The sequence below is a fragment of the Camelus bactrianus genome, chromosome 17, assembly GCF_048773025.1.
Source record: "Camelus bactrianus isolate YW-2024 breed Bactrian camel chromosome 17, ASM4877302v1, whole genome shotgun sequence".
Lineage (NCBI taxonomy): Eukaryota > Metazoa > Chordata > Mammalia > Artiodactyla > Camelidae > Camelus > Camelus bactrianus.
In genome coordinates, this window is record NC_133555.1 from 34,782,139 (window position 1) to 34,802,366 (window position 20,228).

General features: G+C 38.2%; 2 protein-coding genes across 23 annotated transcripts in view; one reads left to right on the plus strand and one right to left on the minus strand.

Annotated features, from left to right (window-relative positions):
* Nucleotides 1-20,228, minus strand: part of FBXW12 (F-box and WD repeat domain containing 12) — a 58,918-nt gene that overhangs the window by 38,297 nt on the left and 393 nt on the right. For 17 of the 19 annotated variants that reach the window (XR_012500013.1, XM_074344949.1, XM_074344948.1 and 14 more), the window contains exon 2: nt 18,693-18,807. The gene's annotated coding sequence lies outside the window, so the exon portion shown is untranslated. Of the gene's footprint in view, nt 1-1,687; nt 2,461-18,692; nt 18,808-19,075; nt 19,768-20,228 lie in introns of those variants that run through there. The other 2 variants (XM_074344942.1, XM_074344940.1) reach the window with 2 other exon arrangements.
* On the plus strand, nt 358-19,900 carry SPINK8 (serine peptidase inhibitor Kazal type 8 (putative)). Of its 4 annotated transcripts, none has more exons than XM_074344964.1 (6): nt 376-966; nt 2,559-2,638; nt 6,948-6,994; nt 7,382-7,503; nt 11,422-11,464; nt 19,761-19,900. In XM_074344964.1, exons 2-6 carry the CDS (start codon nt 2,572-2,574, stop codon nt 19,770-19,772), a joined length of 291 nt encoding a protein of 96 aa, XP_074201065.1. In that variant the 5' UTR covers nt 376-966; nt 2,559-2,571; the 3' UTR covers nt 19,773-19,900. The 4 variants fall into 4 exon arrangements, with proteins under 4 accessions (XP_074201066.1, XP_074201065.1, XP_010967543.1 ...); XM_010969241.3 differs by lacking the exon at nt 19,761-19,900 and adding an exon at nt 14,915-15,095 and having other exon boundaries at nt 425-966; XM_074344965.1 differs by lacking the exon at nt 19,761-19,900 and having other exon boundaries at nt 358-966; nt 7,666-11,464.

The window sequence follows — 20,228 nt, forward strand, 5'->3', positions numbered from 1 at the left end:
AGTCAATTTAGAAACATTCTAAATATTTCAACAAAGTGAATACATAGTTTTGACTATTGATAAAATAATTAACTACATGTACAGATATAGCAACTTACACTATTGTGTAAATATCTGAAGCTGTCCTGAATATAATAATTGCAATACAGATAAAAATGTCAGAATTCAAAAATTGGGTATGACATATCTCCATAATGGTTTCACGAGAACAGCTATCTTTCTGAGTGTTGTAGATAGTACACACTACCCTCAGGAAACTGAAATAAGAACTCATGAGACTTAGGCATATAGAATTTGGAGTTGGAAGAAAGAGATCTGAGCTGGGTCTACACTTCCTAACTTCAAAGTTCTGTCGACTTAAAGAAAAATGCACAATATAGGAGTTGTGAGTTTAGGTTTTATTCAAGCATCTTACTGAGGACTATAGCCTAGGAGAGAGCCTCTCAGTAGTTCTGAGGGAACTGCTTTGAAGAGATAGGGGGAGAAATTAATTTATATATGATTTTTGGCTAGGAAATATATGCAGTCAAGCATACATCTTGTTAATAGATTACTTCTATTCACACACACACACAAAAACTCAAGTTAATAAATTTTAAGTGCTTTTCTCTGTATGGGAAAATGCAAGAATCTGGGTTCATTAAAATTCTTCCTAAGATAGACATCTCTCTCAGGGGTCTGCTTGCCCAAAGCACATAGGGCCTCCTCCTATTTTTCACCCGGAAATCCTCGGAGTTCACTGTTGGTCAGCAACTGCAGCGGTTAATGGCTCAATCCTTGTAGAACTGGATGTTGAGTAACATTCTGTTTCACAGTTCACTCTCGTCTGCTGCCAGGCACCTCAACCTTGAAAAGATATTTATTCCCCTCCACCACACACAGAGTCTTACTTCATTACCAACAGACTGGGAATAAAAAACATCTTGTCCAGCCAGCTTCTCTGAGCAACTGTGGGAGTCACAGCAGGTAAAGTGGACTTAATAATTTGCAAACATTTGCATAGGAAGAGAGTTATTTATTATTTGTTTCTACTCAGAGAAGGTCTTGGGCAGAAATTACCTAGATATATAATTTGCCTGGAAAATGTATAGAAAACAGCAGATAAATAATCTCAATTGGCCTGTACTATAATATTTTCAATAATGCAAGTAAGCTGATGATAAATACTCTATGGTTTTCATTTCAATAATGTTATAGGTTATGAAATATTAACACCAAAGTAATTATATTCTGGAAGATTAGGAATATGGGAGTGAGTAGTCGGTGTTCTGAAGCTTCCCGTTTCTTACTGTCTGCTGACTTACATGTATCACTGAACTGCCTAGTGACTGTCCTGCTTACTTCAGAGACAAATCTCAACTTTAAAACACTTCATGGAAAAATTCTTGATGCTGCTTCTTTACTAAAGGATCCCTTGTTGATATTCTTTTCTAGCTCTTATTCTGGCATCTTCTAAAATTCTTTATTTTTTTAAGGTAGCAAGATAACACATTTATTCTGAATCTTAGAATCCAAACCCTTGTACAGATTGATCTAATAAATTGTTTTAAAATCTGAATAAATAAAATAAAGAAGTACAAAGTTGGAGGATTCATATACACCTTCTCAGGACTTACTGCCAACTAAGAAGTGTTGCTTGCCATCTGTCTCTACAAGGACTGAGTCATTAGCCACTGAAGTCACTGACCTTCAACACGCCCTGAATGGAGTTCAGGTTGGAGATCAGGAACGAGGTGCTCTGTGCTCTGGGAAAACTGGCAGTGCAGACAGTTCAGTTAATACTTAGATACTTACTTTTTTTTGGTGGGGGAGCAGTAATCAGGTTCATTTATTTATTTATTTAATGGAGGTACTGAGGATTGAACCCAGGACCATGTGCATGCTAGGCACACAGTCTACCACTGAGCTATACCCTCCGTCAGGAGAAAATTTTATGAAACCAATTGCTTGCATTTTCTCATACTTAGAAAAGCACTTAAGATCATAAACTGAGTTACCTGTTCTTTGTGATGAGCCACAACCTTTTACTGAGATGTGTGCTCGACTGGATGTACCCTTTCTTCAAAATCACACATATACTGACCTCTCTCCTCATCACTTTGGAGTAGCTCCTCAGAGCTATCTGAGAGGCAGCCTCTCAGGTTATAGTCCTCAGTAGGTCCCCAAATAAAACTGAAAGTCACAGCTCTCATGTTTTGTGTTTTTATTTCAGTTGATACTACCATAAAGCCATAATAATTAAAATAGTATAGTTTGCGCTCAAGTATAGACAAATAGTTAATGGAACAGAAGAAAGAGTCCAGAAACAGACCCACACATACATATTCTCTTATAAAATTCTACTTTTCAGATCATTTTTTTCTTACGTCCAATTATTCTAGGAAAATGAATTAAGCAATTTAATTGTAACAGACACAAATCATTCCAAGTGACCGGAGGAGAGAACAAACAAGAAGTATTTAGACATCATTTCCTGGTCAATGAGAGGTCTCTGTGAGACTTTGTACTTCACATGGAATTTTGTCTGTCCTACTGTCAAAATCTGCATGTTTCCACAGCTCTTCCGCCCCCATGAAGAGGGTCTTCTCCAGCACCATCCTTGTTCTGGCCATCTCCACGTGGACTGCCTTTGCAGTTGGTGAGTTCCATGTCCTTGCTCTGCCCACATTTTCTGCGGTATATCCAGGATCATGGAAAAATTAGAGATAAAGTGGAAGTGCTGTCCTGTTTTATTTAATCCTAATTCCTCATGTTCCAGATGCAGACACTGAAACCCACAGAAAGAAAGGATTCACACAAAATGTATTGGTATCAAAGCTGGGAGTCGAACAAAGATCTTTCAAATTCAGGACCACTGAATTTTTCAAAATACCTGGTTACCATCCAGGACATTCTAACCTTTGAAACATTCATTTCCAGAGACTGTGTATTTACATTTCTCAAACCTCAAAAGAACTTCATTAGGCTCTGTGGAGGTAGACTCAGATATTATTCTGGTTAATGGCTGATTCTGTTACCAAACTCAGGTTTGGCAACTCACAGCTCAAAAGCCAATACTCAAGAGATGAGTGTTGGTAGGAAAGGACAGGCTGCTTTACTTAGGAGGCTGACAACGTGGGGAGAAGGTGGACTTATATTCAAAAACCAATTCTGAAGATTCTGCTCAACCATGAAAGTTGTTTAAGGGAGAGTCATTTGGGGAAGGTGTCAGAGTCTTCTTCGTCTTCTACTGTGTGCAGACTTTCTCCTTATCGGCTGGTGGTGAGGTAACAGGGTGGTACTGCAGGAATCTTGTGCTCAGCCTTAAATTACCATCCTCCACCTGGGTGGGGACCTTAGTTTCAGCAGAAATCAAAGGCATTATTATGTATATCCCTTGAGGAGGAACCAGGACCCTGCCTCATGGCTGCACTATTGTTTCTAGACTTCTCCTTTGTTTCTGCATTCCCTCCCTTCCCTGATTAGCTACTGTTTGAATCTGCCCTTTGTAACTCAGGGAAGGTCTAGGAGGCTGAATGAAGCCTATCTCCTGCAAATAAGAAACAGGGGACGTGGAAAGGATTTGTACCTGGGAGGGCCCCACCAGGTCCTGCTCTGTTTCAACTCCACAGATTAAGGACTCAGTCCTTCAGGACTGCCCCCTTCTCAGACACCAATCACAAATCTGGACCTCCAGTACTTCTGATTGACCAGTTACAAATCAGCGGTCACCATGACCCCCTCCTCAGGTTTGATAATTTGCTAGAAAGGCTCACAGAACTCCAGAGAGTGCTTTACTTACTGTTACCAGTTTGCTATAAAGGACACAACTCAGGAATAGACAAATGGAAGAGATGCACAGGGCAAAGTATGTGGGAAGGGGCACAAGGCTTCCATATCCTCTCCAGGTTTGCCACTCTCCCACACCTCAATGTGTTCACCAGCGTGGAAGCACTCAGGACTCTTTTGTTTAGGGTTTTTATGAAGGTTCCATTATGAAGGCACGACTGGTTAAATCATTGGCATTTGGTGATTAATTCAGTCTCCAGCCCCTCTCCCTTCCCCAGAGGTAGAATAAAAGGTTAATGTAATAGATTCTAAATATATACTTGCTGTCCTTTCTTTTCTCTGTTTCTTTAAAGTACATAAACTTATATAAAATAATAATTATAGAAATTTATTGTTGGGTTTGTAACAAATATAAATATTATATGTATGATAACAATAATACAAAAGGAGGGAAGAAGGAATAGAGGTATATAGGAGTAACATTTCTATATATCACTTGAATTAAAATAGTAGAAATATGTAGTAAATTCTGATAAGATATATATGGTAAGCCATAGTGCTACTACTAAAAAAAATCAGAAAAGATTGTGAAAAAAATCATTAAAGGAATTACAATGATACACTAGAATATATTCACTTAATGCAATAGAGAACAGTAAAGGATTAGGGAGCAAAAAGTCACAGGGCATACAGAAAACAAAAAATAAAATGGCAGATGTAAATTCAACTATATCACTAAAAACATTAAATGTGAATGAATTTCATAATCCAATAGAAAGGTAGCAGTTGTCAGATTGGATTTAAAAAACAAGATCCAACTCTATGCTGTCTTCGAGAGGTTTTTTGTTTTTTGTTTGTTTTTTTTGCAAAAATAGAAAAGCTGACTCTAAAATTCATATGGAAATGCAAAAGACTGCAAATCGGAAAAATAATCTTGAAAAAGAAGAACAGAAGTGTGGAAAGTGATCACATTTTCCAATTTCAAAACTTACTACAAAGTTACAGACATCAAGACAGTGTGGTACTAGTGTAAGGATAGAGATATAGGTCAATGGAGTAGAATTTAGAAATAAGAAAAAAAAAAAACCCTCACATTTAGGATGAATTGATATTAGAATGCTTCCAAAATAATCTGATGGACAATTGTCCTTTCAACAAATGCTGCTGGGACAACTGAATATCCACATGCAAAAGAATGAAACTGGACCCCTTTCTCAGGTTACAGACAAAAATTAACTCAAAATGGATCACAGAAAAAAAATGTAAGAGCTAAAATTATAAAACTATTAGAAGAAAACATGAGTGAATTTTTGTGACTTTAGGTTATGCAAAGCCTTCTTAAATATGATACCAAAGACAGAAGAAACAAAAGAAAAAAAAAAGATCAATTGGACTTCATCAAAATTAAAAATTTTAGTGATTCAAAGTATACCGACAAAGATATCAACAAAGTGAAAAGACTGCCTAGAGAATGACAGAAATTATTTGTAAAGCATCTATCAAAAAGAGATAGTAACTGGATAAAGAAGTTGCGATATATATACATACACACAATGGAATACTACTCAGCTGTAAAAAAGAATAAAATAATGCCATTTGCTGCAACATGGATGGGCCTAGAGATAGTCATTCTAAGTAAAGTAAGCTAGGAAGAGAAAGAAAAATGCCATATGATATCATTTATATGTGGAATCTAAAAAAAAAAAAACCACACAAACAAACTTATCTACAAAACAGAAACAGACTCACAGACCTAGAAAACAAACTTATGGTTACCCAGGGTGGGTAAAGGGGGTGGGAAGGGATAAATCGGGAGTTCGAGATTTGTAGATACTAACTACTATATATAAAATAGACAAACAAGTTTCTACTGTATAGCACAGGGAACTATATTCAATATCTTGTAGTAACCTATAATGAAAAAGAATACGAAAACAAATATATGTGTATGTATGACTGAAGCATTATGCTATTTACCAGAAACTGACATAAGATTGTACAATGACTATATTTTAAAAAAAAAAGAATTCCTTGAGAATTCAAAGCAAAAAAGGAGAGAGAGAGAGATAATAACAGATGTTAGCAAAGATGTGAAGAAACTGCAACCCTCATATAATGCTGGTGGGAATGTGAAATGGTGTGGCTGCTTTAGAAAGTAATCTGGTAGTTCCTCCAAAGGTCACCATATAACCCTGCAACACCACCCTTAGGTACATACCTAAGGGAAAAGAAAACATATGGGCACACAAAATCTTGTACATAAATGTTCATGGCAGCCTTACCCATAACAGCCAAAAAGTGAAAACAACTCAAATGTCCATTAGCGGATGAATGGATAAACAACATACGGTAAATACATACAATAAGATATTAGTTATAAAAAGTAATGAAGTGCTAATGTGCACTATAACATGGGTAAACCTTTAAAACATCAAATGAAAGAAATGGACAAAAAAGACTACATACTTTATTATTCCATTCATATGAAGTGTCCAGAATGGACAGAAAGTAGACTAGTGGTATCTGGGTCGGCAAAAGGGAGGAGCTGTTGACGGAGGAATGAGAAGGGCCTGCTGATGGGTAGAGGACTCCTTTTTGGGGTGATGAAAATGTTCTAAAAGTGACTGTGGTGATGGTTGCACAACTCTGTGAATATACTGAAAAACAAACTGTACACTTTAGGTGAATTCTATGGTATGTGAATTACATCTTAACAAAGATATAGAACATAGAGCTGATAATATACATGTTCTGTATTATATCAGTTCGTTATAATTATATATAATTTACATATATTATATATATAATATTGCAAAGACTGCTTTGGATCAAGAGCATGTATGCCTTAATGAAACCCAGCATCTTTTAAAGTATCTCAATATTAACTATTTCATGGTAATTTGTCACTTAGAGTGTATTTTCTAAAAACAACTGAGAAGGATTGTAGAAGTTGTTACTGACCTGAGAAGTGGAAGGGCTGAGATTAAGATCTCTACAAGAGGGAGAGGGCAGAAGTTTCCTGATTGTTCACTCCTTTAGAGGGCAGCATGCACCAGAAAGGAACCCTGGCCTCCGCTGATGGGATTTGATGCTTCCTGTGTGCCAACCAGCTCTCCCTGATCCTAACTTCCCCACCTAAAGGCAGAAGTCAGAGCAGCAACTCTTCTTTTGTCTTCCAGACTTTCCTCTTCCTATGGGCAAAGGGACACACCTAGAAGAGACAAAGGTAAGCTCTGCTTCCCTGGTTTCCAAGCGCAGGAATGGGGAGAAAAAGAGTTTCCCTGATGGTCTCAGCTCGTGCTTCTGAGAGGTAGGGACCTCTCTGTAACCTAACAATCACATTCTATAGTTGTAGGGCAGCAATTTTCATCCTAAAAAGGAATTTATAGCCCAGACTGAGAAGTCCACAGATTACATGTTTTATATTATACTATATATTATATTCATATTGTTGGTGGTAAATGCCAGGGGTCAAACCCCAAGATTTCTGAAGCCTGCTCTCCAAACTCATGATCTAGTGCTCCTTATCCCATCCTCCTCCCCTGCAACCAGGGATTATGGCCAGAGCCCTGGAGGAAGGTATCTGAAGCAGTGGTCTCTGTCTCACCCTCAGGTTTTGTGCACAGAGAATATAAATAAGTGCTGGATTTTCTCTTACATCAAGCCAAGTGAACCCATATGTGGCAGTGACCAGATTACCTACAGTGGGGAATGCCACCTCTGCTACAAAATTCTGTAAGTTTTGATTTTATTCTTTCCTCTCAAGTCAGGAGCCTAAATGTGGCCAAGATAGGGATGACCTCCTCAGAACACTTCCCACTAATTAGATCTTCCCTCCAGAGACTCCTCCACTACTTGCTCCTTCATTTCTTCTATCCCTCCCTGTGCTCCCCAAAGTGATCCCATTCAGGCAGAAACCGAAACACACTGAGGTGAGTGTGCTGTGTCTGGCCTGGACAAGGATCAAGTGGAACTGACTCTGGCAAGTAGGCACAGAGCTCAGATGATGTGACCACCTCAGGCCAAAGAACAGAAGCCTGATGAAGAGGAGGAGGCAGCTGGATGAAGAATCTTTGTCTTATTAAGTCTAACACTTGGACTTTCTTAGTGACTTTTTCCAGTGACTGCTTTTTAACCTGTGTATGGGCTGTACTTCCTTGGTTCTCTGCATGTGTCATAATTTTTTTTGTTGAAAACTGAACAATTTAAATAATATAATATGGCAACCCTGGAAATCAGATTGTCTCCTCTAAGGTTTGTTGCTGTTACTGTTTGTTAGTTTAGTGGCTTCTGAAATAATTCTATGAACTCTGCATACTTTTGTCGTGTATGGCCACTAAACAGGTCCTATTCAATTGCCTCAGTGGTCTCCTAATGATTGGATAGAAATTATCTTAAATGGCTAGAACCAATAAATCTCCCAGTCTTTGTTAACAAAAACTGTGTGTGTTGAGGAATGCCCTCAATGCTTAGCCAGGCAGTTTAAAAGTATACCTTAGCCTTCACTTCCCATTTGCACAGAACCTCAAGATTAGCCAGAGGTGAGAGCTTAAGCCCTTCTCAGGTCTCTCCTGAGCATGTACGTAGCCTACACAAGTGTATGGCCTTCTAGATTCTTGGGAATACATAGGTGCTTTTCAAAACCTCCTATGGACATCTCATTCCCCAGCTTTGACTTATAAGCTTTTGGTTAGCCTATTGTTTACCCTGTTACCCATCATATGGCAGCCATGATGCTTGACAATTGCCTCTGATCATGTTCAACCAGGGCCTCCAGGGAAAAGGCTATATGCACTGGGGGAGCTCTGAGTTAGGTCAAATCCAGAGAACGGCCAGGCAGGTCAAATAATGACAATCCTCTGATAATGGTACTCTGAAGGCACTCCAACACCATTCTGTCCCCTCCATGTGTTTCCAGGCTGTTGTTTCTCAAAACTACCACATATGTGGGGAAGATGGGAATAGGGCAAGTTAAAATTTTACAAAGCTCACTGTTCTTATTGAGATTCAGCCATTTTTCACAAATAAATGCTCCTTGGATTGTTGCAAGCCTTTTTTTTTTAAACTTCCTAAAGTTACAAAAAGATTGATTCTATTTTTGCCAGTGTTCATATTGTCTTTATGGAGAAGAGAATTTTCAGAGGTTCTTCTCTGTTTTCACTGATGTCCCTGCTAAGAGCTTACTTTAGAGTGAAGATACTAAGAACAAAAGCAGAGTAACTTGACAAAGGTCTCATAGCTATGAATGGGCTCAAGGGCATATATTTTTTAACAGAGGTAAATTTGCATGACATAAAAGTAACCATTTTAAAGTGAACAGATTAGTAGCATTTAGTACATTTACAGTGTCATGAAACTACCACCTCTATCTAGTTCCAAAACTCATCACCTCAGAATACCCATTAAGCAGTTTCTTCCCATTCCTTTCTCCTCATAGTCCCTGGAAACCAATAATCAGCTTTCTTTTTCTATGGATTTACTATTCTGAATAGTTCATATAAATGGAATCATACAATATGTGACTCTTTGTGTCTGGCTTCTTTCACTTAGTATGTTTTTTTGAGGTTCATCCATGTTGTAGCATGTATCTGCACTTAATCTCTTCTTTTATTGCTGAATAATATTGCATTGTATGTACCTACCACAGTTTGTTTTCCACTTATCCACTGATGGGCATTTGAGTTGTCTCCATCTTTTAGCTATTATGAATAATGCTGCTATGAACATTTGTGTACAAGTTGTCCAAGCACCATTTGTTGAAGAGACTACTCATTTCCCATTGAATTGTCTTGGCACTCATTAAAACTTGGTTAGCCATAGATGTTTGGGTTTATTTCTGGATTTTCAATTCCATTCCACTATTCTCTATGTCTGTCCTAATGCCAGTACCACACAGAATACAGTATTTTTGCAGTAAGTTTTTGAAATCAGGAATTTGGGGTCAATTTTTTTCCCCCAAGATGGCTCTGGCTACTTAGGGACTTTTGCAATTCCATATGAATCTGAAGATAGGCTTTTCCATTTCTGGAAAAAAACACAAAAAGCCACTGGGATTTAGATAAGCATGACATTGAATCTGTAGATTGGTTTGAGTAGTATGGACATTTTAACAACATATTTCCAATCCATGAGCATGGGAGAGCTTTCCATCTATTTAGATCTTTAATTTCTTCCAGCAATGTTTTGTAGTTTTCAGTGCACAGTCTTTCACTTCCTAGGTTAAATTTATTGAGGTATTTTACTTTTGAATGCTATTGTAAATGAAACTTTTATAAATCTTATTTTCAGATTGTTCCTTGCTGGTATATAAAACATAACTGATTTTCAAATGTTGATCTTGTATTCGGAAACACTGCTGAGTTTATTAGCTTTAATAATTTTTATAAGAATTCTTTGGGATTTTTCTATATATAGAAACATGTCATCTTCAAATAGAAATAGTTTTACTTCTTCCTTTCCATTTTGGATGCCTTTTTTTGTCCCCAGCTTTACTGAGGTATAGACAAATAAAATGTTAAATGACTTTTATTTCTTTTTCATGCCTAATGCTCTCACTAGAACTTCAGTATAATGTTGACTATCAGTGGTGGACACAGACATCATTGTCTTGTTCCTGATCTTAGAAAGAAATCTTTTAAGCTTTCACCACTAAGTACGATGTTAGCTGTGGGTTTTTCATAAATGTTCTTAATTATGTTGAGGAGGTTCCCTTCTGTTTCTAGTTTTCTGAGTTTTTTGTAATATGAAAGGGTGCTGGATTTTTCAAATGCTGTGTTTTCTTTCACATGAATGTGATGAGCCCATGGTTTTTCCCCCTTCAATGTATTAATATGATGTTATTAAACTGGTTGATAGTTTTAGATTGAACCACCCTGAACTCTCGGGATAAATCCCACTTGGTCAGGGTGTATAAACTTTTAATATGCTATTGGATTCAGTTCATCAGTATTTAGTTGAGAATTCTTGCATCTGTATTCATAATGGATATTGTCTATAGTTTTTGGTTTTTGTGATGCCTTTGTCTTTGTTGTCATGGTAATTCTGGCTTGATGGAGCAAATTAGGAAGTGTTCTTCCTCTTGTATTATTTGGAAGAGTCTTGAAAGGGCTAGTATTAAATCTTTACATGTTTGATAGAATTCACTTGTTCCTGAACTTTTCTTTGTTAGGTTTTTAAATACTGGTTCAATCTCTTTACTTGACATAGATCTGCTCAGTTTAGGTACTTTGTGTGTTCCTAGGAATTTATCCGTTTCATCTAAGCTATCTCATTTATTGATGTACAGCTGTTGATAGTATTCCCTTATAATCATTTTTATTCCTATAAGGTCAGTAGTAACATCTTTAACTTTCATCAAATGTAGTTTAACTTTATTGCACATTCTCTTTCTAATACTCTGTATTTCTACTAAATATGCAAGATAATTGTGAATTTTCTATATTTAATTTCAAGCTAAGTATGTTTTATACATTCAGCCTCTATATAGTTATATAAATAACTATATAGTAGATGTTTTAAAATATTTGTTAAATAAGAATTCACTATTGGCCGAACGTTTTCTTCTCAAACTTAGCCAGAGATTATCAAGTAAAATTATAACTTATGTTACACCACAGAGCAAAAATAATCATTTCAAAATATAATTTCTTTCAGATATGAAGGGCTTAACATAACTAAGCTGCATGATGGGCCATGTGTAAGTAAAGTCACTTTTATTTTTAATTTTTGGCAGTAAACCAGATATAGTTAAAAGCTCACTGTTGTAGAGGGCTTTAGATTCTTGTTATGAAACATTTCAAACATACATGAAATTAGAGACAATAATATAATGAACTTCATATGCCTATCATATAGATTCAACAAAGAACAATGTGTTTGCCACATTCCTTCCTCTATTTCTTTTACTTCTCTTTTTTCTTTACTGAAATATATAAACACAAGTCAAACATCATGTCATTTCACTCCTACACACTTCAGAGTGCATCTCTGAGAAGTGTGACATTTCCTTACACACCCACAATGCTGTTATTACACCTAATGAGTTCCTTGTCATCTTCTTTTGAACGTATTTCATGTTCAGATTTTCCCAGCCATCTCAAAAATAACATCTTCTGCTGGAGGAAATGTATTTTGGCCTGATAATTTGGCAGTAATGAACATCTGCTCTACCCTTTTTCTTCCCTGTAATGCCCAAATTTGGGGATATTGACAAAAGACACTAACTGGAACACAAAATGTTATTCTGAGAGTGAAAAGACCAGGCTCTGAGTAACCCTGAGGTTTGCGATATTGTGTCTTTGATTTTGGGGTCATAGGGCCAAGCAAGAACTCAGTTGATGCCACAGAGATCATTATAGCTTTATGAGGCACAGCAAAGGGACTGGGACAAGTTACCTTGGAAGAGAAAATGAAGAGGGTCAAAGGAAACACAGGTTAAAAAGACAATTTTGTAATAATTTTGTAACAGTCTCTTCTGACACAATATCGGTAACAAGTTCACAAGGCTCATCTGATCTACAGACCAGCATACATATTACTCACTTAGGGAAGGTCCACAACCTGAATGTTCTCTAGTTCCACTAAAGAGAAATCATAAAGACCTTCAGGCACTTTCATGATCTGGGGTAACTGTAAAGAGACCTCACATGATCTCTACCTCTGTCAGATTCTTTCTGAACTGGGCCAGTTCACAGACAATACTGCTGAATCCCCTCTGCTTACAGCTAGACCACAGCCCTTGTCAAAGAAACCTCTGGTCCTTTTTAAACTTGCAACTTCAAAGAGATGCTTTTAAACTTAAGGATATCCATAGAATGGCGTCTGAAGGCTGGCTGCTGGGAGAATTTGTTTTGCTCAGGGAGGTCAGTCTTTTGTTCTCTTCAGGCCTTCAACTGACCAGATGAGGCCCACTTACATTATGGAGAGCAATTTGCTTTACTCAGAATTCACTGATTTAAATGTTAATCTCATCAAAAAACACCCTCACAGAAATATCCAGAATAATGTCTGACCAATAAGTTGGTACATAAAATTAACAATCACAGAGCCTGTCCTTAAGCCAGTGGCTAAAAGACTGCTGCTCTCCAATGCAAAGCACCTGCTCCAAGGACCACTATATGAGCAAGTGGTGAGCTTTTAGTTTTATTCAAGACTTTCTATTTTTGTCCATTTGCTAGACGGCACTTTAGTCTCCTAAAACAAAAATGACGATACTGTAATCTTCAATCTAGGGATGGCATGAATTACAAACTATTAACACTTTTAGGAGGTTCTGAAATTCTGCTAAATGCATGGTCAACCTACAAAAGCAGTTAACATTTCTTTACAGTAGTAACACCCAATTGGAAAATAAAATTAAAAAAATAATTTATCACTCAAAACAGAAACAAAACCTATGAAGTATCTGGAAATTAACCTATTTAAAAATAAGAATACTCAAGACTTCCAAAAAGAAAACTTTAAAATTTGGCCAAAAGATATTTAAGATCATATGAATAAATAGAGAGACAGTCCATGCTCTTAGATTATAACTTAAGTATTCTAAACTCTTTTGAAAATTCATTTCATTCCCAATCAATATTCCAGTTGGACTGAAGATCTCTGATAAGTGAAGGACACATGAGTAAGTTAGCAGATAGCTGGCAGAGCTAGAGAGATATGTGCTATACCTAAAGACAACAAAAAGCTAATATGTGGAATGCATATGCAAAAAAGCAACAAATGCATACACAAAAAAGCAACAAGACAATATACAGCAAACCAACAGAAAAATAGGCAGAGGCTATGGTTTTATAGAAAAATAAAGATATAAGACTAATGAGCATATGAAGGATGTTCAAAGCACATGGATAACCAGACAAATTTGAATTGAAACAATAAGATACCAATGTGCACCTATTATACTAGCAACAGTCAGAAGGCTCAGTAACGTCCAACACCAGTGATGAGGTAGAGATACCTGTACTCGTATATCTGTGGTGACAGGGAAGACAGTTACAGCCACTCTGAGGAGCAATCGACCAGTTCTTAGACAAAGTAAGAAATTAAATTTATCTGTATGTCATGGTCCAGCATTTCCAAACCTAGAAAATCCCAAAGAAATTCTCTCACAGCTTGTAAAGTGACATACTTGTTTACTGCAGCAGGTGGCAGCTTTGGGGGCAGCCTGGGTGAGACCAGTCAAGTAATCAATAGGTAAACCGTGGAAAGTGTCTTCATAGAGTTCTATGCAGCTTTCAGAATAAATCAGATGTAAACTTAGCAATATGACAGATCTCAAAACACTGCACTAAGAGAAAAAGCAAGGGACAGAATAAAAATAACACAACACCATTATGGAAGTTAAAAATAAACAAACACAATATATTTCGCACAAACACACGTAAACAGAATGATATACTGAACTCATTAAAATGGCTATGGTGTAATGAGAATAGGAATGAATGAATAATGAATGAATGGTCGCCCCTCCCCACAGCCTTTCACCAAAGCAGGAGAGAAACTCTGTTCCTGACAAGATCATAAACAATACAGCATCTACTACAGGAGGAACAATTACCACTGATTGTCAACCATGTGTCCTGCACTGTCACATGCTTTGTCTGTATCTCCTCTCCTGTGTTCCTCACAGCTCCCACCGTGAGGAAGGTGCTGCTATTAGCTGCATTGCACATTCAAAGATGCTGAGTTCTAGAGAGGAATGTGACTTACCCAAGGCCACCGAGTTAGGGGCTGGCAGGGCTGAATCTTGAACCTGGATTAGGCTGATTTCAGACTGTATACTTTAACACCACTTTCTATGCCTCGAATAACACCCCATAGCCTCTGGCCAGACTCTGCTTCATGTCAACCCCACTGTCTCTACCCTCTACCTTTTCTGCCCCACGGAAGTTCCCATACACTCTTCTGGGGTCCGAAGACTCACACAGGCATCTGTACCCACAGCTCTCGTCTTCTTGGCCCACCTCCACTCTGTGCTTTTGTTCTTCTTCAGATAAATTAGGGTATCTCTGGTCTGCCTTAATTCATAGAATAATTGTTTAGCATTCTTCTTGCTGGACTATGGGTATAATTACCAATATGGTAGTTTTCCCTCTTAATTTTCCCAAATTTGATTTGTCTGAGCAGGTATTTATTTCTCTTGCAGAAAAACTCCTGAACTTACCATGAAGAATTAAGAACTTGTTGAATCCCCAGACAATCAAGTAAAACACAATGATTGCCTTTACATCCTCTTTAGAGGAGGATGCTGGTGCTGGAGGAAACCAATACTTAGCATCAAACTCATTGACTTGCTTCTTCAGTAAATGACTCTCTCTTTCTGTGAATTTGGTTGTGTTTGATTTTTAGAGCTCACATATAAGTGAGATCATGCAGTATTTGTCTTTCTCTGTCTGACTTATTTCACTTAGCATAATGTCCTCAAGGTCCATTCATGTTGTTGCAAATGGCAGGATTCCCTTCTTTTATGCTGAATTATGTGAGTGTGTGAATATATATATATACATACACACACACACACACACACATATATATATATATATATAATATTATATACATATATTCTCACAACTTCTTTATCCATTCATTCAGTGGACACTTAGGTTATTTTCAAAATGGCAGGTCAAAAGTGTTCAAGTCAAGGGTCAGACATTTGGGTGGTGTTCAGGGACTGCAGTGGGGTTAGATGTTAGGGCTGCAGCAAAGGCCTAAGGTTTAGGATTTGAGTTTAAGGATCAAGGGATAGAGTTACAAGGTCAGCTTCAGAAGAGAACAAGTCAGGGTCAGGGTCAGAAGAGCTAGGGTTAGGTTACAAGTCGAAAGAGATCACTGTCAGTGGTGGGGTTAGGGGTTAAGGATATAGGATTTAGGGTAAGGTGTTAGGGACTAGGGTTGGATTTCACTGGTTTGTACAAAAACATTTTACCCTGGCTAGGTGACTCATAATTCAGCTATGATTCAAACAGCAAATTAAGGCATTTCAAACCGTAGAGGCCCCACAGACTACCAAAAATTCGTTGGCTAGGACAGTCTTCAGCTACATACTGACCTGCTAAAATGGGGACTGCAATTGCTCACATGTTTATTTATACTAGGGTTTATGTTACAAAAATAAAACAATCAATTAATCAATTGAGAAAGAAAGCCACTTCATTAGCTCAACTTGACTAAACTAATCCTTGGGATTCATTCTCCTGATTAAACAGACCAGTGAGTAACCTGGATATGAAATGGGTCCCAATATTTTTAATCATATTTAGAATTCCCTTGCTCTTTTTTTGCCATCTTCTGCTGTCTGATATTTAGGGGTCTAAATACTGTTAAATATTCATTCCCCTCACACAACATTCAACTCATGTTACTGCTTCAGAAGGACACTGAAGTCCTCAGGGCCAATTTGGATGAGAGCTGATGAGAAGAGAGAAGTTCAGAAATTCTGGTGAGGGAAACAGTACAGACCTGGTGTAATGATGATGAAGGTGCTTACAAAGGATACTGATAGATAGTCTTTATCCAGAGACAGCCTGACACAGATACCTGAACTAACTCCTAAAGTCCTCTGGAGAATCTGTAACCAAGTGAAGTTGTATTATTTAATAATCCATCCACTTGCCCGAGGGCAGAATACTCTTAACTGGCTTCTTTGTTGGCTGCCATCAGCAGCTTACTCACAGAAAACAAAAGCCACAATTTTCAAACTATCTACAGTTTTCCTTCTTCCCTCTCTACTTTTTCTTTTACATAAATCCTGTTTTTGCCTTTTCCAGAGTCAATCAATTGTTGTTTTTCTTTGTATATAAGTAGAAGTTTTAAAATTATTCTTTGACAAGGGGAGGATTGGTCTTTGGCCTTCTGTTTTCTCTCTGCATTTTCTCCCACGGTTAACTCTTCACTGACACATTTCTAACTAACACCGCTTTGAAACTCCCAAACCTATCCTTATTCAACCACTAACAAGCCCGTTCTGCTCGACTACTATCATCCCAAACTCACTACATTCCAAACTGAATCATTTTCTTTTTGAAGCCAACCTCTTAACCAATTCCCAAAACACACAAGTTGAAACCAAAGAGCTGTTTTCAACTCTGTTAGAAAGTAAATGCGTTTTTGGCCTGATCCCCTGGATCCACAAGGAAGGGTTTCCCCCAAACACTGCTGGCCTCTTGCCACACCTTTTCTCCCCTGGCTGAAGCTTCAGGGACAGAGAGTCAGGCAACTGTAACACAGCTCCTTCTTCCTCCCTTATTTTGGGAACCATTGTCTGGATTCTGCTGCTCTGTGTTGAAACTTTTACAGTAGGCTCTGCCCTTTGGCAGGGGTGGAGGGATGAGTTTTATTCAAGGGAATATTAGGATCCAATGATTTGGCAGAGAACATTAAAAAAAAAAAAAAAAAAGACCAGATAAGGAATGTGGGGATCACACATCACATGTTAAGTTCAGGCTATGATGGGACCAGTGTTTGAGTCATTTCAAATGCTTTTCAAGTTGGCCATGTTGAATCTAAGGTCAACACTGGCCTTGGCCTTTGCACAGACTCACAGCCTTCCCTTGTGGGGCATCTGTAGACCCTAAGCAGCAGAGGGGAGTCTCAGTGAGCAGGCCTTGTGGAGGCACAGATTTGACTGTAGACAAGTCTTTCCCTATACAGGACTTTTATATATCAGGGGAAAAAAAACCCCACTTATTTGGCCCTTTACTATATTTTTTTAGCTAGTTCAACAGGCCAGGGGCTTTAAATTGCAATTAAGTTCCACATATACTAAGGAACCCGTGTGTAAGCTCCAAACTTTAAATTGCTAGTCCCAGCCTAGCAGGCAGCATGGAACGGTTGTCCCAAATTCTACCCCTTATGTTGTTGTGAGCTAGACACAAGGCCAAAGCACAAAATGGGAAGAACGCATGCATTTTTTTCTACATGGATTAAAGGTCACTCCCCACCTGCTGGTATATTTTTGAAAAACTCTGGCCAGGGTTTTATAGTTCTGAGATTTACACTTCAGCTTCAATTGTAAAAGGGTGGTAAGTTTTATTTATAACAAAAAAGAAACAGTGCCCTTGTTACAAATAAAATATGCCATCTTCTTAGACTGAAGTAGAAAGAACACTCAATGAAATGACCACAGCCATGAAAGCTGAGAAGATAATGAGAAAGCCTGTGCCTGGAATACTATCTCGAGGGATCACACATGTTTAGGAAGTCCAGGACGAAAAGCAGATTAGGAGCCATCAGATTAGAAGCCATCAGATTAGGAGCAGGATGGGCAGGGTACAGCTCAGTAGTAGAGTGCCATGCCTAGCATGCACAAGGTCCTGGGTTCAATACCCAGTACCTCTGCTAAAAAAAATTAATTAATAAAACCTAATTATCTCTCTCTTCCCAAGGAAAGAAAAGAAAAGAAAAGATTAGGAGCAGTGCAAGAACAAAAACAAAGGAAGAGAGGGGTAAGGGTATACCTCAAGTGGTAGAACGCATGCTTAGCATGGACAAGGTCCTGGGTTCAATCCCCAGTACCTCCTCTAAAAATAAATAAACCTAATTACCTATCCCTTGCCAAAGTAAAAATAAATAAATTAAAAACAAAGGAAGAGAGAGATTTTATTAAGAGAAAGCTGATATCCTGGAAAATAACTGAGACAAATCTCCAGGGCCTGGCCCTGGAGGCTCACTTTCTCCCCCACTTTCCACCAGCAGACGGCTGGCCCCACAGGTTTTCCTCCTGACAACAAAATGTTGGGAATTTGACACAGCATTGTAAAATGACTATAACTTAATTTAAAAATGTTTTAAAAAATTTAAAAAAAGGTAGAAAACTAATTTCACTTGGCTAAAAAAAAATGTTGGAAACTCAACTCTTCTAGAAAGCTGTACAGGAACAGAAAAATGCCAAAAATGAAGTGTCTGGAAGAAATGATACTTCTCACCTGACACATCCAGAAGCTGAGTACAGTATCTTGAGGAACACATGGCAGAGGTCTTGATTCTCACTTGGTCCCTGGAAAACAATCTTCAGAAGAACAGCAGCTTCAGGTGAAAAACCTGCAGAGAGTGATTCTCAACTGAAATGTGCGGGGTCAAGGAACACCTCCCCTCCTCCTCACACCCCTTCAGTAGGCAGGTGTCCTGGACCTGAGCAACTCCTGGAACACTGAGAAGGCAGTGGCCCCTGAGGACTGCTCACAGTGGGCTAGGGAAGCTGTGACATTAGAGCCCACCCTCAATGCAGCCCTGACATGCCAGAAACACAGAACCCAAAGGGGAGAAGATATTAAGTAATTCAAATATGCTGGATGAAAAAGAAAGGCACCTCAAAGAAGACCTGGTTGGGGCTGCCACTACTGCTGTCAATTAACACTCCAAGATGGCAGCATCGTCTTAAATACCACTGTCTAGACACAAGACTGGACACAGGTAGATGCCCCTCAGGATAGAACAAACTTCAAGTCATAATTAACCTCTTAATGGGTGATTCTCCCAACTGAGTTCACAAGCTGGAGACAATAACTGGTATAGAATTACTTGAGTCCCAGCAAAATCAAATCAAGACCTTTTCAGCCTATTCACCTTCCCTCAGACATCACTGACTGTCAGGGTCTTTTGACAGGTTTCTAGTGACAAAACTTTCCCTGGCATCTGCTAGGGGCTGGGGATTGGCCTGCTTTCTAAATTTTGAGGATGTAGGGCCAAGCTTTGAAAATTTTATATGTCCTGGTAACTATTTAGATTCTTTGTGTTGTTGCAATTGTTTAAAGTGCAGCTTAAAAGCAACCAGGCATTGAACCTGGATATCAGTTAGAAGGCAGGTGCATTAGGCTTTCACACTAAGATACATCATTCTCCAACAGCTTCATCAGCATTGATTAAACTGACATTCGGTCTCCACCTGCCTGCCATTTCTCTATTTCTGTTGGTTCCGAGTCTGAGTTTAGAAAAAGGGTGTTATTTATTGAGTCTCCCCCTAGATCACATCTGCCCTTACTTTCATTATATAGGCATATTGTTGAAGACAGTCAAAGCAACCATAAAATATAGAACCAAAGCCTTCCACAGTGTGCGTAAGACTGACAAAATGTGAACTAATGACCATGGCCTAAAAATCAGCAAAATCCCACAGCCCAAAGATATGTTAAAGAAGATAAAGGTAAGAAACAAAGTTGGACTTTGTGCATTTGGAAAATAAGACTGAAACCAGATGTCTGGTCAGTGGCACATGGTAAGTTTACTCTCACCCTCTAAAGGCAGAAATGGACATGTACCTTCACTAGCCAGACAGGTAAGAAATGGACCTTTCTAAACACACCTTGTGGAAACAAGCTGCCAGAACCACACACCCTCCTTCTAACATTCCAGGAGTGCAACACCTGTTTATGCAGGCACAAAGTCAGTTTAAAAATTTTTTTTAAATTTGTAACAGTTATAGTTTATTTTCACTCATCTCAGATTCAGTGATTCTCTCCAAG